Below are 22,431 nucleotides of genomic sequence, written 5' to 3' on the forward strand. Positions count from 1 at the left end.
TCTAGGTCAATGGCCGGGTGCAACTCTGTGAGCCATGCTTCCGGCAGCAGAGCGATAAACATCCGTCGGGTTGCATACTGCACCAATTTGGGAACGAGTAAGCCTCTACAAATCATGCAGTAATAATAGCTACTGTTCATTCATATTGTCTTTTTAGCTAGATATCGATATTTATTCGGAGAGCTCCGGTTTGGGATAAAGCGGCGCGAGCTCGGAAGGTTGTGCGCCGGCCAATACAGATAAATACTACGCCGGAAACGATGTATTCGCCGGTTATCGATCAACCATTTTCATTTTCTTAGACAATAGGAATCAAGTATGCTTTTCCAAACAATCTCCGGCTTTGCCGTTTTCTCTCTCGCCTCCGCCAGCGCAATCTTCCCTCGAGCAGCCTGCGGTGAAGGAGCGCAAAAGCTTTGCTACGGCGTCAACGGCGGCCAGTCTCAGGGCCTTGACCCAGAAGATGTCCAGTACGTCGCCAAGTATCTTCGATACTTGAATGACCAAAATTCGGGCAAGGACAAATTCTGGACCATGCCAAAGGCCATTGACTGTGCAGAGTGGTCACTCCCTGTGCCCAACGCCGGCACGGTACTCGCACTCGCCAAGCACATCAACAACCGCGAGCTCTCCTCCATTCTTTATGAAGACCTCGCCGCCGCCATTGATGGGGGCAAGGACGCATCGGACAAGGGCAAGAATGAGCTGCTTGGGTGCGGTAAGAATGGCGGCCAAATGGGCGTCACGGCAAACACCAGCAACCCTCTCTACAACACGGCCGACTACAAGAGCAGCGGAGCAAAGCCAAACGGTATCATCATCAAGCTGGTCAAAGCCCCTCCTAGCTGAAAAATCCACCAGGGCAAGGAAATGATGCAGATGTATACAAAAAGTAGTTGTTGAAACTTGATTTAAAGGGGGCATTTATTTTTATGTTCCATGTCAAAGCTGTCCAGTACAAGAATCTCAACGAGCATTAAATCACTCAACTTCAACTTCTACAAACTTGATGCAAATTGTGAACTGTACTATGTGTTTCTTTCGCCCTGAAAATGCGTTTGCACATTGGTGAACGCGACGACTCAGCACCTCCCTGTCTAAACTTGTCGAGTTCGGCTGGGGCGCGCACGGGTATTGTGGAATTGTGGAATGGGCTCGCAAAGAACATGCTTGAGACTGTGGCGTGACTTTCAACCCGAAGATTTACTACGGTGATTGGAACCGCGTACAACCCCATGTCGGAGAACTCCAAATTGTCGAGATACTACACGAGGAAAGCTACGTCCCGAAATTTGAAGAATAGAAGAGCTTAGCAACGCTAGACTTAGCAAAGTGGCGGTAGTCCCAAACGCCGCGGCTTGCCTCCGCCGTAAATACAACGTATTTTCAAGTTCAATGGGTATTAAAATAGAATGCTAAAGTATTTTCTCTTGTCCCATAGAAAAAAGGGTACTTCTCTTTGTCCTTATTGGGAGGTCTCAATCAGCTGGTTATCGGCTACGCCGAGGAAAAGAATGAAATAGAAGAAAGTGCATATATTAGGCAGGATTGCAATAAAGGATCTAAATGTAAAATGATAACTAGGAAATATTTTGTGTGTTGTAAAGAATGTAAATCGTCGACGGATGCCAACCGTTATTTTAGTTGGTTGTCGGCGTGGAAGCAGCCGAGCCATTGCTGGTGGCGGTCTTCTCAGTCACAGCCTCCTCCTTCTTTGGCTTGGCTGCCTTTTTACCCCCAAAAAGGTTGCCCAGACCGAAACCGCCCTTGCGGACTCTAAACATGTAGTAGACGAAAATGGCCATGAAAATGTTGAAGATGATGTACACCCACATGAGGCCAAAGTTGCGCCAACGCTCGCTCCAGTATATGCGGGAGCCAGCGAGGAACTGGTCGGCCACCTGGTACGAGCAGTATCTGCAGTCCGACGTGGCATCGGGGTTCTGCAGCGTGCCGGGGGCCTGGCCTGCCAGGGGGGCGAGATAGGCGCCGCAGGTTTGGCCATCGCGGGGGTCAAAGACTTGCGTCTCCTTCTCGGCGCATTCGACCTGGCGGCCGTGCAGCATGGTCGCGACGATGCCGGCAATCCAGTAGGTAAAGGGACTGACGCGATACATGAAAATCCAGAAGCCGGGCAGCGCATTCGGAGGCTGCAAGACACCGTTGAACAGAATGCTCATTAGCACCAGGACCGTGACGATGCTGGAGGCGGTCTGCGCATCGGGCATGGCGGCAATGGTCATGTGCGCAAACGAAGAAGCGTATAGGAACAGCTGAATAACGAAGAGGAGGACCAGGCCCTGGCGATCGGACGTCTGAATGCCGACAACTGGGTAGTAGAAGCACGCCCAGATCAGAATAGCAGCCACAATCTGGTAAGGAATCTCGACGACAATGTTGGCAAGAACAAAGGCAATCCAAGAATAAGCCTTGCTAGGTCTCTCGCGGACCTCGTACAGGGATCGCTGGGTGATGAACAGAGGCTGAATCTGCTGGACAAGAGTAGGGAAGATATTGGTAATCATGAAGACGGAGAACATCACAATCTGCATTCCACCGAGACTCGTCTTGGCGTTGAAGAATGTGAAACCGATGAAGAGACCTGCCGCAACGCTGAGAGCAATTTTGGCGATGATGTAGCTAGGCATGCGCCAGTACTGCTGGAAGACTCGGAATGTGACCTCACGAATCTGGACAGTCAATGGCATGGCGAATTCGGTTCGCTGAGTAGTATCAGAAGAAGATTCCGAGGGCCGATGCTCCGCGTGGATACGATCCAGTTCCTTTTGAGTGGCAACACTCTCCTGGCTCTCGTTCCAGACCGACTGCCAATCTTTGCCCTTGTCGTTGTATCCATTGTTGACGACCTCGAGCATGTACTCGGCAGGATTCTCCTGATCGTCACACTTGCGGGCACCATTGCCCTCAAAGTAATCCAGGAGGGTGCGCGAATTGTCACCAATCTGACCAAAGTAGACAGTCTTGCCGCCCTTGGCCAGGAACAAGAGACGATCGAATTCCTGGAAGAGAATGGCAGAAGGCTGGTGGACGGTGCAGAGAATAGCCTGGCCCGAATCAGCCAGCTTGCGGAGGAACGAGCAGATGGACCAGGAAGATTGCGAGTCGAGACCACTCGTGGGCTCGTCGAGGAAGAGGAGCAGCTTGGGCTTGGCGGCGAGTTCGACACCAATAGTCAGAAGCTTGCGCTGTTCGACGTTGAGACCTTCACCAGGCACACCGACGACAGCGTTGGCAAACTCTTCCATGTTGAGCATCTTGATGACTTCTTCGACAAAGTCGTACTTCTCTTTCTTGCTGACGGTCTTGGGCTGACGGAGCATCGCGCTGAATCGGAGACTTTCGCGGACGGTTGCGGTTTCGAGATGAAGATCTATCATCTGGTTAGCAAATCGATATATGCAGTAAAGAAGATGAAATTCTTGCCTTGCTGCTGGACGTAGCCAGTGTTACGCTGGAAACTGGCGTCAAGAGGTTTGCCGCTGACGAGCATGTCGCCAGTAATCACACCCATGGTGGTTCGCTGAGCCAACACATCCAAAAGCGTGGTTTTGCCAGCACCCGAGACACCCATGAGAGCAGTCAGAGTACCAGGCTTAACCCATCCGGAAACGTGGTCAAGCAGTCTTCTTTCGCCGCCCTTGTATGGAATGTCATATACCACATCGCGCCAAGTGAAGACGTCGGTTTGAGGGGGCAGTGGAACATCGTCGGCGTTTTCTGCCTTGTCCTTTTCCGTTTCCGCGGGCTTCTTGCCTCCCTTGAGGAGATAGTCGGGGACATGGCCACGCTGGAAGACGAGCGCCTCGGCAGTGCTGGTAGTGGACGAGTTGATCTCGGTGACGATAAAGTACATAATCATAAAGGCAAACAGGAAAGCAAAGAGAATTCCGAGGTTGCGCCAGACGTGAGAGTAGTAGTACTGGTAGCTTGCCTCCATGAAAGCATCGCCGCTCACCGTTTCAGAGCCCTTGACTGCTCCAGTGACGGCGCAAATGAAGGAAGTGCCGACGCGGGGCTGGAATGGGGGCACGAAAGAACCAGGGCCGCATGGGAAATCACGGCCATGGAACTCATTGGCAACCAGAATCTCGAAAGCGTAGAAGATTGGATTAATCCATCGAAGCCAGGCAAACCAGGGATGCATGGACGGCTGCGGAATGACGAAACCAGTATAAATGACGAGAATCAGCACCATGACACCAGACAGACCCATGGCCTGTGAGACTGTCCTGGTCGAGGCTGCCAGAGTTCTAAACACTGCACTCATAACAAACGTGGTCATGAACGTAATGAGGAAGAAGAGGAAGAACTGGGCAGGCTCGCGTCGGAGACCGGTCATGAAGTAGAGGATAATGTTGAAGACGACAGCAGTGACAAACTTGATGGGTATGTCGGACAATATACCGGCCATGGCCTCGGTCGCTGGATGATAAAAGGCATACGAGGCCTGCTTCTCGACAATGGGGCGCTGGGAGTAGAGGCTGTTGATTTCGGAAATGGCAGTGAGGGCGTTCATGAGGATAGCGATAAAGAGGACCGAGCCACGCGCAAAGAAACCGTCCGTGGTGGCGGGGTTGCCGTAGAATGCGCTGCCGACGATGAGAGCGATAAAGACGTGACTGGCGACCTGCGCAGACTGGGCCGAGATGTCGCCCCAGATGCGCTGGTAGGCGCGCTTCGTGTTGGCCTTGATCTGCATCCAGGTGCTGATGAGGTAGGGCGACTTGGGGCGGACGTGGCGGGCCTGCATGGCGTTCTTGCGCTCGCGCAGCTGCGCGACGCTCGTCTCCTGGTTGGTGCCGCTAAACTCCTGGTCGTGGGCGTCAATCTCGGCGAGGAGCGCGCGGTAGTCGGCCGACTGCAGCCAGGCCCTCTCAAAGTCCTCGGGCGTGCGGGGCACCTTGTTGTCGAAGCCGTCGCGCGTCTGGCGCTCGCCCGGGTTGGTGATGGACGTGAGGAAGTCGCCGGTTGTCTGGCGCGGGGGGCAGTACCAGCCCATCTCCTCAAAGTAGCGCTTGGCCTGGCTGGCCGGGCCGAAGTAGATCTGGCGGCCCTCGTAGAGCACCGTCGTCTTGTCAAAGAGGTCGTAGATGGCCTGGCTGGCCTGGTAGATGGCGACGGCGCACACGCCGTCGCCAATCTCCGTCACCATGCGCAGGCTCTGCACAAACTTAAAGGCCGTGGCCGAGTCGAGGCCGCGCGTGCTGTTGTCCCACGCGCTGATGGGCGAGCCGGCGAGCAGCATCTCGGCGATGCTGACGCGCTTGCGCTCGCCGCCCGACACGCCGCGGACAAAGTCGTCGCCGACTTTGGTGTTGTACGTGTGGCTCAGGCCAAAGGCCGCCATGACGACCTTGACCATGTACTTGGCGTACTCGGCGCGGGACATGCCCTGGACGCGCTTCTGGGGCGTGCGGACGCTGGCGGCAAACTCGAGCGTCTGCCCGACGGTGAGATGGGGGAAGTGCTTGTCGACCTCCTGGTTGTACGACGTCTCGCCCTTGAACTCGGCCCGCATCTGCTTCTGCGGGATGCCGTTGTAGTGGATCTGGGTGTTGTCGCCGAGCTTGAGCCCGTAGAGCTCGCCGCAGATGGACTTGAGCATGGTGCTGCAGCCGGAGCCCGGCCGTCCGAGCACGACGAGCAGCTCGCCGGGCTTGAGGATGCCGTTGAAGCCGTGGAGGATCTGCTTGTGCTCCTTCTTGCCGAAGCTGAAGAACTCGCCGAGGCGCAGCGGCGCCATGAGCAGCGAGCCGACCGTCTTCTGGATCTGGATGGCGTCGCCCGAGCCGAAGACGTTGAGATCACGCCACGACACGCCCGTGTTGGGGCCCGCGCGGTCCTCCTTGCGCACCTGGCTGACAAAGTGGCGCACCCACTTGCCGAGATCGAAGCTGTCGCTCTGGGGATCGAGCTTGGGGTCGTCGTCGTCGAGGCCACCGGCGCCGTGGGAGGGCACCTGCTGCAGGCTGGCGACGCTGGAGCGGCGGCGGCTGATGTGGCTGGCGATGCGCATAATCTCTTCGCGGTCGTTGTCGGCAATCATGGCGTTGGTGTTGCGCCGGCTGAGCGGCGCGACAAGGTCGTCCCGCTCATCCTCGTCCGTGTCGTCGAGCTGCACCGGCTTCTCTACATCCTGACGAGCGTCAATCTGGCCGGCGGACGGGCCTGGCAGATGCTGCTGCTGCTGCTGCTGCTGGGGCTGGTACTCGAGCGCCGGAGCCAGCTCGACGGGGCTGCTGTTGTTGTTGGTTTCGTTGGTTGCCATCTTAAAGGCCCTGGGGAAAGGCTGGCAAGAGCGTGTTGAAAGGAAACCCTTCGTCTACTGGGCACGCGCACACGAGGATGTGAGGCCGTATGCTGCTGTGCGTTTCTTGTTGTGTACCAAAGGGGTGTTAGTGGGAACGAAAGACATCTACGAGATGCGGTGGGACGGGCAGGGTATTTCAATCAGTCAACTACGGGTGCATTGGGCCGGGAGGGGTCCGACAAGTCCGGAAGGCGTCTTTTGCGAATTGCTACGCAATGTTTGGTTGCGCCGAACATGCCTGGCACATTGGGCCACCCTCCATGACAAGTAGAGTTGGTCAAGCTTGGGTAGCTTTGGCCGTGGATCAGGCCATGGGCTTGGCCTGTCCGTCTGCGGATTTTACGCCCACTTACAAGGCCGGGCACAGCCTTGAGCCCATAAAAAAAACAGACCAGACAAGACCACACTGCCCACGGCCCTTCGGGACGGAACTCTGGTACACCCCGTAGGGTTATGCGGAGCGGGCTCATCGCAGAGGTGACGCTGCTAGCTAGTCTAGTCTGGCGAGGTCTAACTAGCTAGCTATTTGGTTGCCCAGGCTGCTTCCGGCTAGTGTCTCACGCCAATTCTACTGCTGCTTCTGGTGATGATCGCGCATCTTCCTGGAGACGGAAAAGGCGGCCATGACATGTAGGTCGCATCAATTGATTTGCACCGGTGCCTTGCAGCTTTTACCGCCCTGTGCTGCTGTGCATGGCCAACCAGCCTGAGGTGGACTGGATCTGAAGCTTGCAATTGAGGTTGCATTGTTATGAGCCCATATCTAGATGAACCACATGAGAACAGAGGGCACCCCTGCCCAGCAAGGTCCGGGATGCGGGCCTTTGGAATGTAAACAGTCCCCTATAAGATGAAGAGTAAGTGGCACAGACGCACAATACGAGACGGATAGAGCAAGCTCTTGTCTACAATCTTTTTTGTCTTGGAACTGCGTACTGTCCAACGGCTGGCTGACGCCAAACTCTAAAAAAAAGAAGTCCGCCATCAAAACAAACTTTTTCATGCTCTCCCCAGAGCTTCTCCGCCGGGCTTCACTGCAACCCGACACCCTCTTCTTGTCTTGTCCGTGTCAGCGGGAGAATCCGTACTATCTAGGTCCGCGGGGCAAAGAAAGAATTGGAAATGACGTGAGTGTGCATCGCCACCTTTTGGCAACGGCCTTTGTTTTCGTTTTTTTTTGTCTTGGTCCTGGATCTGAAGCGTTATCTTTGTTTTAATTCTCCGCGTACTCGGAAGTCTCGGGTCCCATCGATTTCTTGGCCGCCACCACTGACTGGTGATGCAATGGCACAGGGAGGAAATGTGCCAGGCCAATGACAAGGTGGAGAGTTGACTAAAAGCGCCACCAAGTTGACGGTCCAGCCAATTGCTCGTCAGTTTTATGCAGTGTTTTTGTAAGCTTTTTTTTTTCTCTTGCATTTTTACTGTCAAGCCCTGGCCGCATACAATGACAGATGCCGAGACGACTCGGACGCACACACACACACACCCCTACAAAAAAGTCCATGGAACTATTCGCTTTAGCTCTCAGCCTCTCCCCTTAAAACTCGCAACTAGCTCCCCTTACGGCAAAAGAAGCGCGAGGGTTAACAGTAAAACGCATGAGACACTATCGTTCAATAGCGTGATGCCTGACAGACCCTGCGGTGCCTGCCACCATCCCCGGCCGCGCGACGGTGGACAGGCATCCGTCATCACCAGCCGCCGGGCCTTGGAAATCTCGTCTGCATCGTGCGTCATCTGCCGCCTCCTGGCCAGAGGCACCGCGGCGTTTCGTGGATCGCACGGAGGTGGCAGCGGCGGCGGCGAGGCTGCTGCTGTCGGGACGGTGACGGAGCCCGACGACGGGTGGCTCCGTATCGACTTTAATCGGGCCACTGTCCGTCCGAGTCTCGAAATCCATATTTTCTCGTCCGGCACAACCCTCTCTTTATTCAGTCCCAGCAGTGAGTATTTTTCCCTTTTCTTAAAAAAAAAAAACGTCTTCTCGGTGGAGATTGGACGGGAGATTTCCCAGCACCGATACCCCGTCAAAAACTCCTACTCCCTATTTACTACCCGGAAACTCCGAACCCGGACAACTTGCCTAAAAAAAGAAATCTAGATCTCCCATCTTGATTTCAAACCGCTACTGCCTTTAATATGAATTAATTAACCAACATTACCTTCTTCTTCTCCGCACCCGTCTTCTAGAAACGGGCTGGCCGAACACACTCCTCCCAGACCTCCCACTGGCCCGGTGCCTCATCCCCGCTAGCACCGCCTCGGCGGAAAGTTATGCATGGGCGCGGAACAAGCTGCTGCGTTGCCAAAGCTTGCATAAAAGCTGCCGGAAAGTCCGCGATGATTTGCTCCGCGGCGGCGGTAGCAGCCGACCCCGACGCCTCCTCGATATTGGCAGGGAGCCGGTAGCTGGCGACACCATCCATCTGCACGAGGCTGACCGCGACTATGACGACGCGCAGATGCCGTATGCGGCTCTCAGCCACTGCTGGGGCCGGAGCGCCTTTCTCCAGACTCGTCTGGCCAACGTCGCCCAGCACAGATCCCCCGGCGGCATCGCGCTGGCGTCGCTGCCCCGGACGTTCCGCGAGGCTGTCGACGCGACCCGCTGGCTCGGGCTGCGGTATCTCTGGATCGACAGCCTGTGCATCGTGCAGGACGATCCGCGCGACTGGGAGACCGAGTCGGCGCGCATGGCCGCCGTCTACCAGGGCGCCTACCTCGTGCTGTGCGCGTCCCGCGCGGCCGGCGCCCACGAAGGGCTGTACTCGGACGCCGCGGGCTCGTCTCTATACACGCTGCACGTGGAGACGGTTGAGATTCCGGCGCAGCAGTCCAGAGAGGTAGAGGCTGTGGCGAAAGTAGCATTCCGTCGTGCATATGCACACATGCCCTCGCCCATGCAGCGACAGCTCCAAGCCGCGCCCGCATTTCCCACGCTGTCCCGCGGATGGATCTACCAGGAACGCCTCCTCGCGTCACGCGTGCTGCACTACGGCCCGCACGAGCTGCACTGGGAGTGCATGGCCGAGTCCGTCTGCCAATGCCGCGACGCAGATGACACCGCACCGCTCACCGTCTCGACAAAGCCACACTTTAGCCGCGAGCACTGGCAGTCGCTCGTCCATGACGATCCGCACCAGCTGAGCGTCTCCTGGCACCGTCTCGTCGAAGCCTACACGGCGCTGCACCTCTCCTTTGACAAAGACGTTTTCCCCGCGCTGTCCGGCATCGCCAAGACGTTTCAGAGCGTCACGCGGACCGCCTACCTTGCCGGTCTGTGGCAGAGTTCCCTCATTCTCGATCTTGCATGGCACGCGCACACCTCCTCCGCCTCTCCAAGCACTTTCTTGGAACATGATGACATGCCTCCACCGACATATCGCGCGCCAAGCTGGTCGTGGGCGGCAGTCAGGAGACCTGTCAAGTTCGTTGAGACGCATCGCGGTGTGGATCCATTTTGCCGCGTCGTCAAGGCCGAGGTGCAGCGCGCCGGCAGCGACCAGACGGGCGAGCTCACGGCCGGGCACCTCATCCTGGCCGGCTACGCACTCAGCACGCCGGCCAGCTTTCGGCCGCCGCCGGAGGGTTTGCCTGAAAAGTACAGCGCCTGGAATCTGCTGCAGCTGGCTGTGCTGCAGACGCATGTGGCCAACATATGGGCCGACTACGACTGCCACCTCCACGCCGACTTGCCGCCTACTGTGCTGTGCTTTTTGCTTGGCGAGTGCGTACCGTCTGGCGCTCTACTTATGCTCATTTTGAAGCCAACATCTACCGATGATGCGGCGGAAAACTACGTATATGGACGCATTGGTATAGTTCAAGTTTCGAAGCCGCCATCTAGTAAAAGCTCGCTTGAATATTGGCGACAGGTATTTCAACCGGAGCAGCTCGTAGTCAAAATTACATAATTGGCCTGTAGAGCGTTGATTTTTACTTGTTTGAATCGTAGACGTCCTATATATATGGCTACTTGTATGCTTCATACACTGCGTCATGTGGTATCTATAATTTAAGAAAGGTATCCGTTCTCCTTAACCCACGCCGCGACATCTTCGCCATCACGCTCGATCCAAGCGATTCTGGCGCGGATGATATCCTTCATCTGGTTGAGAGTCTGGTCAAAGGCGCTCGTGTCCTTGTCGGCAAAGAAGGCCTCGATCTTGGCTAGCTGCTCAGCCTTGGTGGCACCACCGGTAGTAACGCCAACAAGACCACCGAGCAGCGATGGGTTGTCACCAATATTCTTCAGGATTAGGTCCCAGTTGCTGGTGAGATACTCAAAGATGGCCTCGATTCCTCGAGGGTGGGCGCGGAAGCCTCCAAGAGCTGATGTGCAGTCCTGGTTCCTGATATCAGGGCCAAAGACCATAGCCAAGCCACGCTTGATGACCTCGGGATCCTCGACACGGCCGAAACATCTCAGAATCGTATTGCGCTCGTTGCTGTTGCTGGAGGTTCGGTAGACCTCAACCAGCTGGTCGAACTCCTTTGCACCTCCGTGCTTCAAATTCAAAGTGAAGACAGAAGCACGCAGGTTGGGGTGGATAGCCGTCTTGTCCCCGGTGACGTACTTGGCGAACATATCCTGGGCAGCTTGGATGATCTTCTCGTCGCCGCTGCCTCCGGCAGAAGCGAACATCAGAGTCTTGAACTGCTCTTCGTTGTGGGTATCAGTCTCCTTGAACTCCCAGCCCAGGGCATGCGCCTTGGGGCTGACGAGTCCTCTGCGGAACTTCTTCAGACCATCACGAACGACCTTGTCCTCGAAGAGCCAGGCACCTTCAATGCCTGACAGTCGGCCCAGAATCTCGCTCCAGACAACATACTCGGTCTCAGAGTCAAAGCCCTTGAGCAAGTTCAGAATGCCGCTGGACTTTTGGTAGCCGGCAATGGCCAGCGAGGCGGCGTCGGCAATCATGCCAGCTCTGTCCTCAACAGTAAGAAGGCCTGCCTTGGCCGCCTCACCCAGCTTGCGTAGTCGCTCGGGCGAATAAGCTGTGCGGTACAGGCTGGTGTGGTTGGCATTCAGCTTGAAGAAATCATCCGCAGGAATATCGAACTGGGTCGTTCTCCCAGTGAGAGTTGCGGCATTCTCAACACCATCCTTGGTACGGAGACCCAGGAAGACGGGGTAGAGGACCTTGTCCTCCTCGGGTTTGACGTCGCCTGTGCGGAGGAATCGGTTCTGGGTTACCTCAGCTGTAGAGCCGTTCTCGGTGACGGTGACGACAGGATATCCCATCTCTTTGGTCCAAACACCCATGACCTCGGAAACAGGTTTGCCGCTAGCAGCAGCCAGCGAGGCCCAGAGGTCACCAGTCTCGGTGTTGCCGTACGCGTGCTTCTTCAGGTACTGGCGAACACCCTCGAGAAACTTGTCCTCGCCAAGGTAGGTGGAAATCATGCGAAGAACAGCAGAACCCTTGGAGTAGGAAATGGAGTCGAAAATCTGCGCAATCTCATCAGCGCACTTGACAGGGACCTCGACCGGGTGGCTGCTGCGAAGAGAATCAAGTCCCAGAGCGGACTGCAGGTTGTCGACGACATACTCCTCCCAGACCTTCCACTCGGGGAAGAAGGCATTGGAAGAGTACCAGGAGACCCAGGTGGCGAAGCCCTCATTGAGCCAGAGACCATCCCACCAGTCCATGGTGACGAGGTTACCGAACCACTGATGGGCGAGCTCGTGCTGAACAACTTCGGCAACTCGGATCTTGGTGTTGACGCTGGTCTCCTTCTCGTCAAGCAAAAGGTCAACGACGCGGTAGGTAACGAGGCCCCAGTTCTCCATGGCACCGGCGGAGAAGTCGGGAATGGCGACCTGGTCCATCTTGGGAAGAGGGAAGTCGATGCCAAAGGTCTTTTCGTAGAAAGGCAGGGTCTTGGCAGCGAGGTCGAGGGAGAAGCGGCCGTGCTCAATGTCCTCGCTAGGGGGGGCGTAGACACGAATGGGGATGCGGTGAGCGGTTGTCTCAATGTAGTTGAGCTCACCGACGACAAATGCGAGCAGGTAGGTGGACATGAGAGGGGATGTGTTGAAGTGAACAGCCTTCTTGGCGCCGACCTCGGTCTCGTTCTTGACGTCCATGTTGCTGAGACAGGTCAGGTGCTTGTCGGCGATGAGATGGACGGTGAATTTGGCCTTCAGGGAAGGCTCGTCGAAGCAAGGAAAGGCTCTGCGGGCATCTGTGGGCTCCATTTGGGTGACGGCGAGAACACCCTCGGAGCCATCCTTGTTCTTGAAAGTAGAGCGGTAGAAACCTGCCATCTTGTCGTTGAGGATACCGGTGAACTTGATCTCGAGCTGGGCCTTGGAGCCCTTGGCGAGGGTGCCCTGGAAGTCAAACTTGGTGACTTGCTTCTTCTCGTCGGTGGTGACGGTGGCGTTGTCGCTGTTGCACTGCGTTGGCAAGTGTCTTCTTCACAGGGCTACTTAGGGCAGTGTCGACTTACCTGACAAGCTGGCCATTGGCGGTAATCTTGCTAGAGTGGATGGTGATCTCGAGGGTGTGAAGGGAGATGGAGCTCGAGTCCTCGGCAACATCGAGGTCGACAGTGACAGTACCATCATACTTGAAGTTGGTGAAGTCGGGCTCGAGGGTCAGGTCGTAGTGCGTAGGGACGACATTGGCGGGGAGGAGCTCGCGACCCTTGGTCGGGTCCTCCTTGACGCCGCCGTGGACGAGGCCGGACTGAGTTCTGCACATGTTGTTTCGGCGGAAAGAGCAGTGTTGAGTCTGGCTGGTGTGTAGATGTTGAGATTTCGAGCCAGCCTGGAGGGAGCGAGCTATCGAAAGGGCAGACGAGGGACGCTGACGGGATAATATACTGGACAGCTGTCAGCAGGAACTTCTGGAATTCAGGCCAGGCGGTGGGGTGACGAGAGCCTATGTGGAAGGTGGCGGTGGATGTGTGTAAATGCTAGTGGGATGGCGGGGTTGCACGACCACGCCCTGAAGAAACAGAGGGCTGGGATGTGGTATGTGGAGGGGCAGATGCAGACGTAGACAGTGAGTGGATCGCCATTTTCTTGCTGGATGCATGAGCCTGGTACCAGGCTGGTGCCCAATCGGTGCTACCTCTTGACGACAGCACCAGACATGCACTGCCGTGACTGCCCACCTCAATTGGCTGTATGTAATGGGATCCAGCACCTCGACAGACTGCAAGGCTAGCATCCTACCTAGGTGCCGGCAGTGACTCAGTAAGCCACTAGCTTCATGCAGCTAGCACATCCGTACCTCAATAAGGGACGCGCTGAATAGGTAGGTACCTAGTGCTAGGAAAGGGACTGGCACACGGCGTAGAAATGAAAGGGTCTCCGGTGGCTTGCACACTTACGCCGACGACTGCTGCCTCCCAGCGCTGAGGCTGTAGAAGCGTCCTGATGCCGTTGGCACCCGCTGAGCCGCAGCTCTGACAACGGCTCCTGTCCTGTAGACCCTGTGCAGCGACGACGGCCACGACAGCGACGACGACGCACTCTGCGCCGCCAATCGTATCGACTGCATCCAATTGCTTGCCACGGAAGCCATGGCGAATTGTTGCAGCTAGGCCAATCGGAGGGAATTCGTGTACGGGACGTCGCAAACGAACCCAAAAGGAGGCGCAGAGCCTGCGTCGCGGCTCAGGGCCGCTGCCAGCAAATGAGGCACGTGACGCTCCCTCGTTCACTTGCCTGCGCGTTGCCGACACAAGTGGGACGTGCAACTAAACCACTGATGGGGTCACCTTTAGTCCGGGTACGATCTCCGCATCGCAAAACTCTTCGGGTCACGGCATTCTTCTTGTCCGGATGGGACCGAATTAAGGCGTGATCGTGCGTTTTGACTGTGAACGGAGTAGACTTCATCATGTAGCCCACCAAGCCGAATGCCTCATTCGCAGCACGAATTCCATGGCCAATTTCAGCTTCCAGAAAACTTTTCTAATATACACTCCAACATTATCCTAGAAAATTATATCACCACCATTCCACATATTTTGATACGCAAAATCAACAGGCAACGCATCAACGGCATTCGTACTGTGCTCCGAATCGAACTCGGGCGTGGTCAACACGCCGTCCGTCGTGTGAATGGACGCGTCATTGGAAATGTACTGTCCCAGAGAGTCCAAGTCTCGCCATGAAAATCCATTCAGCGCATCCAGTCCAATGCCCCCTTGCAAGCCGCTGTCAAACCCTTCTTGGGGTCCGGGCAGTGACTGCTCAGGCGGGATGTTTGGCGCGGGCTGAGCTGCTTGGCTGTTGTCATGCTTCTGGCCCCTTTTGCTTGATCGCTTCCTCCACAGCAAGCGCAGCGATCTCGCGTATCGGTGACCAATGCTCTGCGTGCTGCTGGATGTCTTTTGCAGCTGCGCAATAGTTCCAAGGATTGCGCGCCTCACGCCAGTAATGCCTTCGTTGCTAATCGCGCCAGCGCTCCAGGCCTACTACTGTTAGCTTACGGCGTAGCGAGGAGGTTATACAAACATGCCTTGAAGAGGAAAACAGCTGCGTAAATTACAAACAGCGAATACTTGAGCGGCATGTATTTCAAGCCTGCCACTGGGTCGATGAAGCTGTTCAGGATGCTGAGAAGGGAATTCGCAGCGTCGATCGACTCGTAGATGAAGCGGGCGTCCGGCGCCGCGGCCAGGTCTGCAAACAACGGGCCCGTGGTGTGGCTTTTATTGGCTTTGCGTGTCTTTGCCGCGGCTCTGTTCATGGTTGCCTGGAACGCGAATGCATTGATGTATAGCCGTAAAAAGTCGTACGACAGGATCAGGGATGCTTTGACGTGAGGTGTAACTGCACAAGGAGTGTTAAAAGTCATTTCAGGAGTAAGAGGGTACAGACTCACAACTAAAGCTTCCCCATGTCATCTTCCACTTCCTCAAGACAGCGGCAAAGTCGTCCTACTTAAATCAGCTAGAGTTGAAGTTAATTGTAGAATTAATGTACTCACAATATACCGCACATATTCACCACCAACATACAACTGTTCGCGGTGGCTCGTCGACGAGTATAAAATATCATGAGCATTGCTGAACAATTGGGTCAGTTCCAACTGCGCCTGGAACAGCAGGCCCATATTATCCGGTCCCAGCTGCTGTGATTGCAGCGAAGGAAAGTCGACAGCGCGCAGATTCGATGCAGGCCCAGGTCCACGGGACCAAAATCCCTTCCCAAGACGGATAGACACTTGGCGATCACTCATGTAGCAAGCTTGCAGTGAAGGTCAGCTTAAATCCCACCAGTGTTGGCGACAATGGACTTACCAGCCCAGGCAATCTTTTTGCGGCTAAAGCTCTCTGACGGACTCTCTGGAGGGTCCTGCAACCCCGTCTGCTCCATCCTCTGCAGGTAGCCAAGTCGAATAGCAACGCCGACCAGCATCCAGGCGCCATAGTCTTCTTTTCCGCAGCCAATGGATGATATCTCATGTGGCGGTTGAGGTGCCCACTCGGCAAGGATTAGCAGCGCCTCCACGGCTCCGACAGTGGTGACGCCACCATAGATAAGCGGCGACAGGAGACTTTCCATGTGCCGCGAGCAGGCTTCGTGAGCCCTTTGCCACGAGGGCTCCTCTTTTGATGCGACTGTGAGGACTGCCGTGAGTACATGGGGCTCCTTCTCAATCCATTCTGAAATGTGGCCGTCAAAGATGGACTTGTACACTATTGGGAAGAATGGATGGAAATTCTCGTGATAACTGAATAGACAGATGTCAGTTGCCAGTCAACCGCGGGAGCTCCTAGCAGACTTACTGTTGTATCAAAGCCGCAGCATCGGCAAAGCCCAACGCGCCATCGGATATGGGCGGATATCGAAGATTGGTGTCGCGAGGAGCTTGCCTCGAATTCGCTGTCCGCGCCGGCATTGATTCTTTGTCATGATTTCCTGGCTCCAAGTCGGCCACCTGTGCAAGCAGATCCAGCGCATCGGAGGGGTTAAGAAGGTCTGCAGAGGCGAGGTGGCCCTCGAGGGCGACAGAGCTGCGGCGCGACGCCGACTGCGAGGCGTCGGTCCGAGATGCTGAGCCGTCGCCGGTCCAAGATGGATCCTGGTGCTGCGCAGCACCACCATGCGGCCATGCATCCATGCCATGGCCATCGCGGGCCGACGTCTGGCGCACAGGCGTTTGCAGCGGCCCGGCTGCGATGGCGGTGCCGCTTCCACCACCGGCAGCGCTGGCTCCTGCTTCACCGAGGTTCTTTTTCTTGCGCACGCGGCGGCCGCCACGGCGCGAGGTGGCGAGTACACACTCGCGCTTCTCTTCAATGCATCGCTGGCAGGGCGGAGTACCAGGTGAGCCCGTAGAGTCCCTACATTGTTTGCAATAAGAACATGGTCGATGGTAGGCATGTCCGGGCTGTGAGACTAGACAGGCGCTGGCTGTTGCGCGGTAGCTTCAGTGAGAAAGAAGCGCGTCCGCACGCAGACAGCACTAATGCGGCGAGATGAGCAGGGTGGCTTACAGATCACATCTTGTCTTTCTCGACCGGCAAGATATACATGCGCGAGACACACGCTTCCCTTTGCTGGGGTGGGTCATGTCGGTTACTGTTTGACTCTGGTTATCGCGAGATGGCCGAGATGGCTACCTATAAAATGGGGTTTGGAGGAGGCAAGTTCTGTGGGGGGCAAAAGCCGACCAGAGACTTTTGGGGCGATGGGAGGGAGCTAGGTAGAGCCTAGAGAGCAGTCTGCTGGGGAAAAGTACGGGGGCCGTTGCTACCTAGCTGCGCCGGTAGGCCAGGTGTGCCCATCAGGCCATGTGCCAGCTGTGTGGCGCTCGCCGTCTAACTCAGTACAGTAGGTGCAGCGCTGAGCTGTACCCGGAAGCAACAGAAGCCGGGGCGGGGAGCTGCGGCAAATGCCATCACCAAGCCATCACATCACCAGGACCAGCGCAGGCACGGTATTGTTGTCTGTACGACATTATTCATTTCGTATTCACGTCATTTCTGTAACTTCAAGCCAATTTCTCTAGTACGTGTACTCCGAAAGGCAGTCTAACCCTCTATTTCAAGCCGCCTCCAAGCACGATATCCTGGCCAGTTAAGTAGCCCGTCTTTGCGAACCTAGCGAAAGAGAGAGAGAATGTTAGCACGAGAATCACATCACAGTAGAGACGATATTGTCACTTACATCGATACAACACTGGCCACCTCTTCCGGAATCCCAAGCCGATGAATAGGCACACTCGCTGCAATGCCTAGGCCGGGGTCCTGCTCCTTGAGCGCGTCGATGTCTGTGCCCTTGGTCCAGGTGCTGCCTCCAAAATTAGTTCGTATTCAATGCAACCCAGTCATTAAATAATTCTTTATTCTTACCGCGATTTCGGCGTGGGAATCATGCCTGTCGCCCCAATCATGGCCGGCGACACCTGCCGTCGAATTAGCACCAATTCACAAGACCTGCTCTGCCGCATTGCTACTCACAATGTTGACTGTGATCCCCTCTGCAGCCAGCACGGTGGCCAGGTTCTTTCCCATGGAGCAGAGCGCGCCCTTGGACGCGGCGTAGTGGCAGCCGTTGATGCCGCCGCCGTGGCTCGCAATGCTGCCCACTAGAATGACGCGCCCCCAGCCCTGCTGCCGCATGCCCTGGAGCGCCGCCTTGGTGACGACAAACTGGCTGCGCGCATTCACCTCCATGATGTCGTCCCAGTCCATCTCCTCAATATCTTGGATGTCGCGGATGCGCCTCCCTAGGCCGGCATTGGCCACCAGGATCGAGACAGCCTTGTGCTTGGCCGCGACGTCGGGCAGCGCCAACAAGCTCGACACAAGACCTCTCGTAGCGTCGCGCGAGGTCAAGTCTGCGGAAATAGTCGCAAAGAGCTGCGTTGGATACTGCGCCTTGAGCTCCGACGCCAGCGCCTCTGCTTTATCCTACATGATGTCAGCCGTCCACCAATCTCATAATCAGCAATGACTGTCACGAACTTTACTAGACGAGTAATGCAGGGCAACATCGCAGCCGTCCGCTGCCAGACCCTTGGCACAGCCTGAGCCTATCCCGCCACTATTACGGCCGTTAACAGGGGGGGTCTACCGAGGTGACTGCGCCAGGGGTCTCACCTCGCTCCTGTGACTAGGGCAAGCCGGCCCTGAACACGATTGTCGACTTCATTGAGAGATATGGTCGGCATATTTGCAACACGAGCAGTCTAAGCCAGTCTTGCCTTGTGGAAAAACCAAGCGGAATCGAGGGCATCCGTCGTTTGGTCAATATGCACACCGTTGGGGATCCCCCGCCGGGCTCCCCACCCAGGCTATGCTTGCCAATAGCCGCCGCAACGAGGCAATAAATGAAACGGGACTAGGCCCGCTACTTTCGTGCGGCCTGCAAATTAAACGCATGGTTTGTTTTGGTTTCGTGTAATCATAATCTATATTCTATCTATATTTGTATTATTTGAAATCGCTATACAGTAGCAGAATGCCGCACGCTGGAAATCACCGAGTTGGTGACGTCAGACAACTCAACGTCGGCGTCGACAGTAATGACATCCGTCTCGGAAGCCAGTGGCTCCTCCAGACTGTCCAATTGGCTCTTGAGCATGCTATCCTTCATAAAGTGGCCGTTTCTCGCCTTGATCCTCGCCAGGAGCACTTCAGGGCTGACCTTGAGGTAGATGAAGCGCAGGAAGACACCCTGTCGCTCGTCGGGTAAGATCCGAATCACATCTCGGTAAGTATGTTTCAGGGCACTGCATGAGACGACAACGCCTCGGTGTCCTGCCTGCAGCTCCTTGTCGGCGAGCTCTCGAAGGCCGACGAGCCAGTCCCACCTATCGTCATCAGAAAGCGGGATGCCGCTGCTCATCTTGTCGATGGAGCTTTGGGGGTGATGCTAGATGTCGCAGCTGCACGTCAGCCTCCACCAACGACAGAGTGTTTTCCTCTTGGAAGCGGACAATGGAGTTATCTTACACTGTCACCTTCAATGTACTGAAACCCAAACTCGTTTGCTAATGCTTGCGCGATGGAGCTCTTGCCTGAGGCTGCAGGGCCGCATACGACCAGCACGGCAGGCTGCAGGGGGGGGGCAGGGCTGGCCGTCATTTCGGCGGGCGGAAAGCGTGCCGGTGCGAATAGGGGGTGGTAGTGATCAATGGCGGAAAACAAAACAGCCTTCTGGAAGCCGTCTAATAATATTTATTGCCAAAACATGGGTGACTGAACCCGGGAACAAGCTTGGCGCCGGCTACTGGATCGCCTCGTCCTCAAGTACCCAAAAATGGCGCTCGGCGTTTGAGTGGCAACGGCCCTTCGGCTTCTGATCTCATTCCCCCGCAGAACCGTCACCCCACGGAGGCGGGAAGGCCAAGATGGACGCTGCAGAATGATTGATCTAGGGGCGCCAACCATGATGATATAGTCTATCTTGCGGGTATCACCTGGGGTTTCGGTTGATTCTATTCTGGCTTTTCTTGCGAAGTTGGGCAAGTTCTTGTCGGCCGCGGAGAAATTTGCAGAGCCTGGCTTGACCTTGACACCTGCTGGTCAGTGCATCGTATGAGAATATGCAGTCACGCCCTAGTTATGCATATTTGTTGGAGCTGTTAGTCTGCTAGAGATGCCTCCTTCAGCCTGGAAGAGTAGCTGCAGGCCTCAGAGCCGGGGACGTGCGTGCTGCGTGATGCTGAGTCGAGTCACTGTTGGTGGTGGCCTGGTGGGTGAGTGGGTGGTGCGCGGGTACCGAGTCGGCAATTGACCGAGCACGCGCACCGCAGGCTGCCGAAATCTGCCGACCAGAAAACGACGATAGCCGGTAGCATCATCGCACTCTCATTGCGGCATGATCAAACCGTTACGTCGATATACCAGTAGTCCCGAATCTCCGAAAATACTCAGATGACAGCCAAGATTGACGTTATGCCACCTGGTTTTTGTTGGGGGTTTACGGGCAGCATGGTCGGTGGGGGAGCATTTGCATCTGCAGGAACCGCTATAACTGCAGCCTCACTGGGGTCACCAGGGCGATCAACAGGCTGGTTCGGGCCTTTTCACAGCATGGCAGCGCATGGCAAGGCATGGCAAGGCATGGCAGCCCCCTGTAGCCGGCTGCTTTTAGCGGCGCAGCTAGCCTAAACCTTGCCGTCGATGGCGCTAAGTCGGGGCGTGGAGGAGGTGGGGGACGGCGCTGTTAGCGTGACGGCTGCCCAGCTCCTAGTGTTGCTAGCAAAGCTCGACTTGGCACCAATGCGACTGAGGCGACGCAACGCTCGAGCTTTGCCATGCTATAAAGAATGTTGCCCTCGTCAGTTGGGCAACGGACATTTCCTCCTACTCCTACATGCCATCTGCATCTATCCTGCATCCACCGTCGTCTCGTTCTCGCCGAAAACAAACGATGGATGCTTACGACGTCAAAAACGACGTCTCCCACCACGAGATGCGTCCCTCACGCCGCCAGTCCCGCGACGACGCCAGCAGCTCCGCGCCGCCCACCACCACCAAGCACGACGATGTCGCCGCCGCCGTCGTCGCCGGCACCGTGCCCGTCCGCCTCACCGAGGAGGACAGCCGCCGCATCTGCCGCAAGACGGACCGCACCATCCTCGCCATCCTCGTCTGGGTCTACTTTCTCCAGATCCTCGACAAGTCCGTCTTGGGCTACGGCGCCACCTACGGCCTCAAGGAGGACACGGGCCTGACGGGCAATCAGTACTCCCTCGTCGGCTCCATGGCCGCCATTGCCCAGCTTGCTTGGCAGCCCTTTTCCTCCTTCCTCATCGTCAAGGTGCCGCATCGCATCCTCATGCCCGCCCTGTGCCTGGGGTGGGGCATTGCTCAGGCCTGCATGGCGGCGAGCAAGAATTTTGGAGATCTTTTAGCCACACGCTTCTTCCTCGGCCTTTTCGAGGCAGGCTGCTTGCCGCTGTTCAGCATCATTACGAGCCAGTGGTATCGCCGCGCTGAACAGCCCATCCGAATTGCCGCCTGGTATAGCACCAACGGTGCCGCCACCATCATCGCCGCCGCGCTGTCTTATGGACTGGGACACATCAAGTCTGATATTCTCAAAGAGTGGCAAATGTGAGACAGACTCGATTGACAGCTTGAGCCTTTGACTAACGCTTCAACTAGCATCTTTCTATTTGTTGGCCTCATTACCATTATTTCCGCTCCCATCATTTATTGGAAGCTCGACAACGATATCCCCTCTGCTCGCTTCCTCACAGACGAGGAAAAGGCTCAGGCCATCGAACGACTACGCGCGAATCAAACAGGTACAGGCAACCGCGAGTTCAAATGGAAGCACCTCAGTGAGGCGCTCTTGGAGCCCAAGTCGTACATCTGGATAGCCATGGCCATGCTGCTCAACATTGGCGCCAGTGTAGCCAACACCTTTGGTCCGCTCATCATCAACGGCCTGCACTTTGACAAATACACTTCCAGTCTGCTGAACATGCCATTCGGCGCTTTGCAGCTAATTGTCATTCTTCTCGCGAGTTATTTGGCGCAAAAGGCCAAGCTCAAGGCCGCGATTCTCGCGCTCTTTGTGTTGCCTGTCGTCGCTGGCCTGGCTGTGCTGTACTCGGTCAAGCGCGATGATTCCGCCCAGGCCGCGCTGCTCGTCGGCTACTACCTGCTCGCCTTTCTCTTTGGCGGCAACCCGCTCATCGTCACCTGGATCGTCGGTAACACGGCCGGCACGACCAAGAAGTCGGTCGTCATGAGCCTCTACAACGCCGCCAGCTCCGCCGGCAACATTGTCGGCCCCATCCTCTTCAACAGCGCCGACGCGCCCGAGTACAAGCCCGGCCTGCGCGCCTGCCTGGGTATCTTTGTCGCCCTCGTCGCCGTCATATTCATCCAGTGGGCCAACCTCGTCATGCTCAACAAGCTGCAGGAGAAGAAGCGCGTCCGCAACGGCAAGGAGGCCAAGGTCGTCGACCACTCCATGCAGCAGCACTACCACGACATCCACTCCGACAACGAGAACGCAGGTGGTGAAGCAGGGACTTCGGATCAGCGTCTTGGGCAAAATGCCTTTAAAGATCTCACTGACAGAGAAAATGACGAATTTGTGTATATTTATTAGCGATATGATTTCGAGCGTTGCATTCTTGTTTACCGCAACTCTTTACCTT

General features: G+C 56.1%; 8 protein-coding genes across 8 annotated transcripts; 3 read left to right on the forward strand and 5 right to left on the reverse strand.

Moving 5' to 3' along the window:
• Positions 1-9: 9 nt before the first annotated feature.
• LMH87_003389 (uncharacterized protein) lies at positions 10-849 on the forward strand (the record flags this gene model as incomplete). The annotated part of the gene is made up of 3 exons (XM_056192484.1): positions 10-97; positions 158-221; positions 318-849. The coding sequence occupies 3 exons, from the start codon at positions 10-12 to the stop codon at positions 847-849; spliced, it is 684 nt and encodes a 227-aa protein (XP_056048178.1).
• A 791-nt stretch (positions 850-1,640) lies between these two features.
• Positions 1,641-6,289, reverse strand: LMH87_003390 (uncharacterized protein; the record flags this gene model as incomplete). Its single annotated transcript, XM_056192496.1, has 2 exons — positions 1,641-3,391; positions 3,445-6,289. The coding sequence occupies 2 exons, from the start codon at positions 6,287-6,289 to the stop codon at positions 1,641-1,643; spliced, it is 4,596 nt and encodes a 1,531-aa protein (XP_056048179.1).
• Positions 6,290-7,712: 1,423 nt separating this feature from the next.
• LMH87_003391 (uncharacterized protein) lies at positions 7,713-10,248 on the forward strand (the record flags this gene model as incomplete). Its single annotated transcript, XM_056192507.1, has 3 exons — positions 7,713-7,725; positions 7,786-8,277; positions 8,525-10,248. 3 exons carry the CDS (start codon positions 7,713-7,715, stop codon positions 10,246-10,248), a joined length of 2,229 nt encoding a protein of 742 aa, XP_056048180.1.
• Positions 10,249-10,349: 101 nt separating this feature from the next.
• LMH87_003392 (uncharacterized protein) lies at positions 10,350-13,875 on the reverse strand (the record flags this gene model as incomplete). Its single annotated transcript, XM_056192518.1, has 3 exons — positions 10,350-12,732; positions 12,794-13,168; positions 13,682-13,875. 3 exons carry the CDS (start codon positions 13,873-13,875, stop codon positions 10,350-10,352), a joined length of 2,952 nt encoding a protein of 983 aa, XP_056048181.1.
• Positions 13,876-14,290: 415 nt separating this feature from the next.
• Positions 14,291-16,878, reverse strand: LMH87_003393 (uncharacterized protein; the record flags this gene model as incomplete). The annotated part of the gene is made up of 7 exons (XM_056192531.1): positions 14,291-14,770; positions 14,818-15,131; positions 15,184-15,238; positions 15,289-15,548; positions 15,602-16,035; positions 16,091-16,648; positions 16,802-16,878. The coding sequence occupies 7 exons, from the start codon at positions 16,876-16,878 to the stop codon at positions 14,291-14,293; spliced, it is 2,178 nt and encodes a 725-aa protein (XP_056048182.1).
• Positions 16,879-17,346: 468 nt separating this feature from the next.
• LMH87_003394 (uncharacterized protein) lies at positions 17,347-18,480 on the reverse strand (the record flags this gene model as incomplete). Its single annotated transcript, XM_056192542.1, has 6 exons — positions 17,347-17,407; positions 17,475-17,597; positions 17,660-17,712; positions 17,768-18,220; positions 18,275-18,353; positions 18,410-18,480. The coding sequence occupies 6 exons, from the start codon at positions 18,478-18,480 to the stop codon at positions 17,347-17,349; spliced, it is 840 nt and encodes a 279-aa protein (XP_056048183.1).
• Positions 18,481-18,755: 275 nt separating this feature from the next.
• LMH87_003395 (uncharacterized protein) lies at positions 18,756-19,396 on the reverse strand (the record flags this gene model as incomplete). Its single annotated transcript, XM_056192553.1, has 2 exons — positions 18,756-19,184; positions 19,265-19,396. The coding sequence occupies 2 exons, from the start codon at positions 19,394-19,396 to the stop codon at positions 18,756-18,758; spliced, it is 561 nt and encodes a 186-aa protein (XP_056048184.1).
• A 1,291-nt stretch (positions 19,397-20,687) lies between these two features.
• On the forward strand, positions 20,688-22,382 carry LMH87_003396 (uncharacterized protein; the record flags this gene model as incomplete). Its single annotated transcript, XM_056192567.1, has 2 exons — positions 20,688-21,373; positions 21,425-22,382. The coding sequence occupies 2 exons, from the start codon at positions 20,688-20,690 to the stop codon at positions 22,380-22,382; spliced, it is 1,644 nt and encodes a 547-aa protein (XP_056048185.1).
• Positions 22,383-22,431: the final 49 nt, after the last annotated feature.

The sequence above is a fragment of the Akanthomyces muscarius genome, chromosome 2 (assembly GCF_028009165.1).
Source record: "Akanthomyces muscarius strain Ve6 chromosome 2, whole genome shotgun sequence".
NCBI classification, from domain to species: domain Eukaryota; kingdom Fungi; phylum Ascomycota; class Sordariomycetes; order Hypocreales; family Cordycipitaceae; genus Akanthomyces; species Akanthomyces muscarius.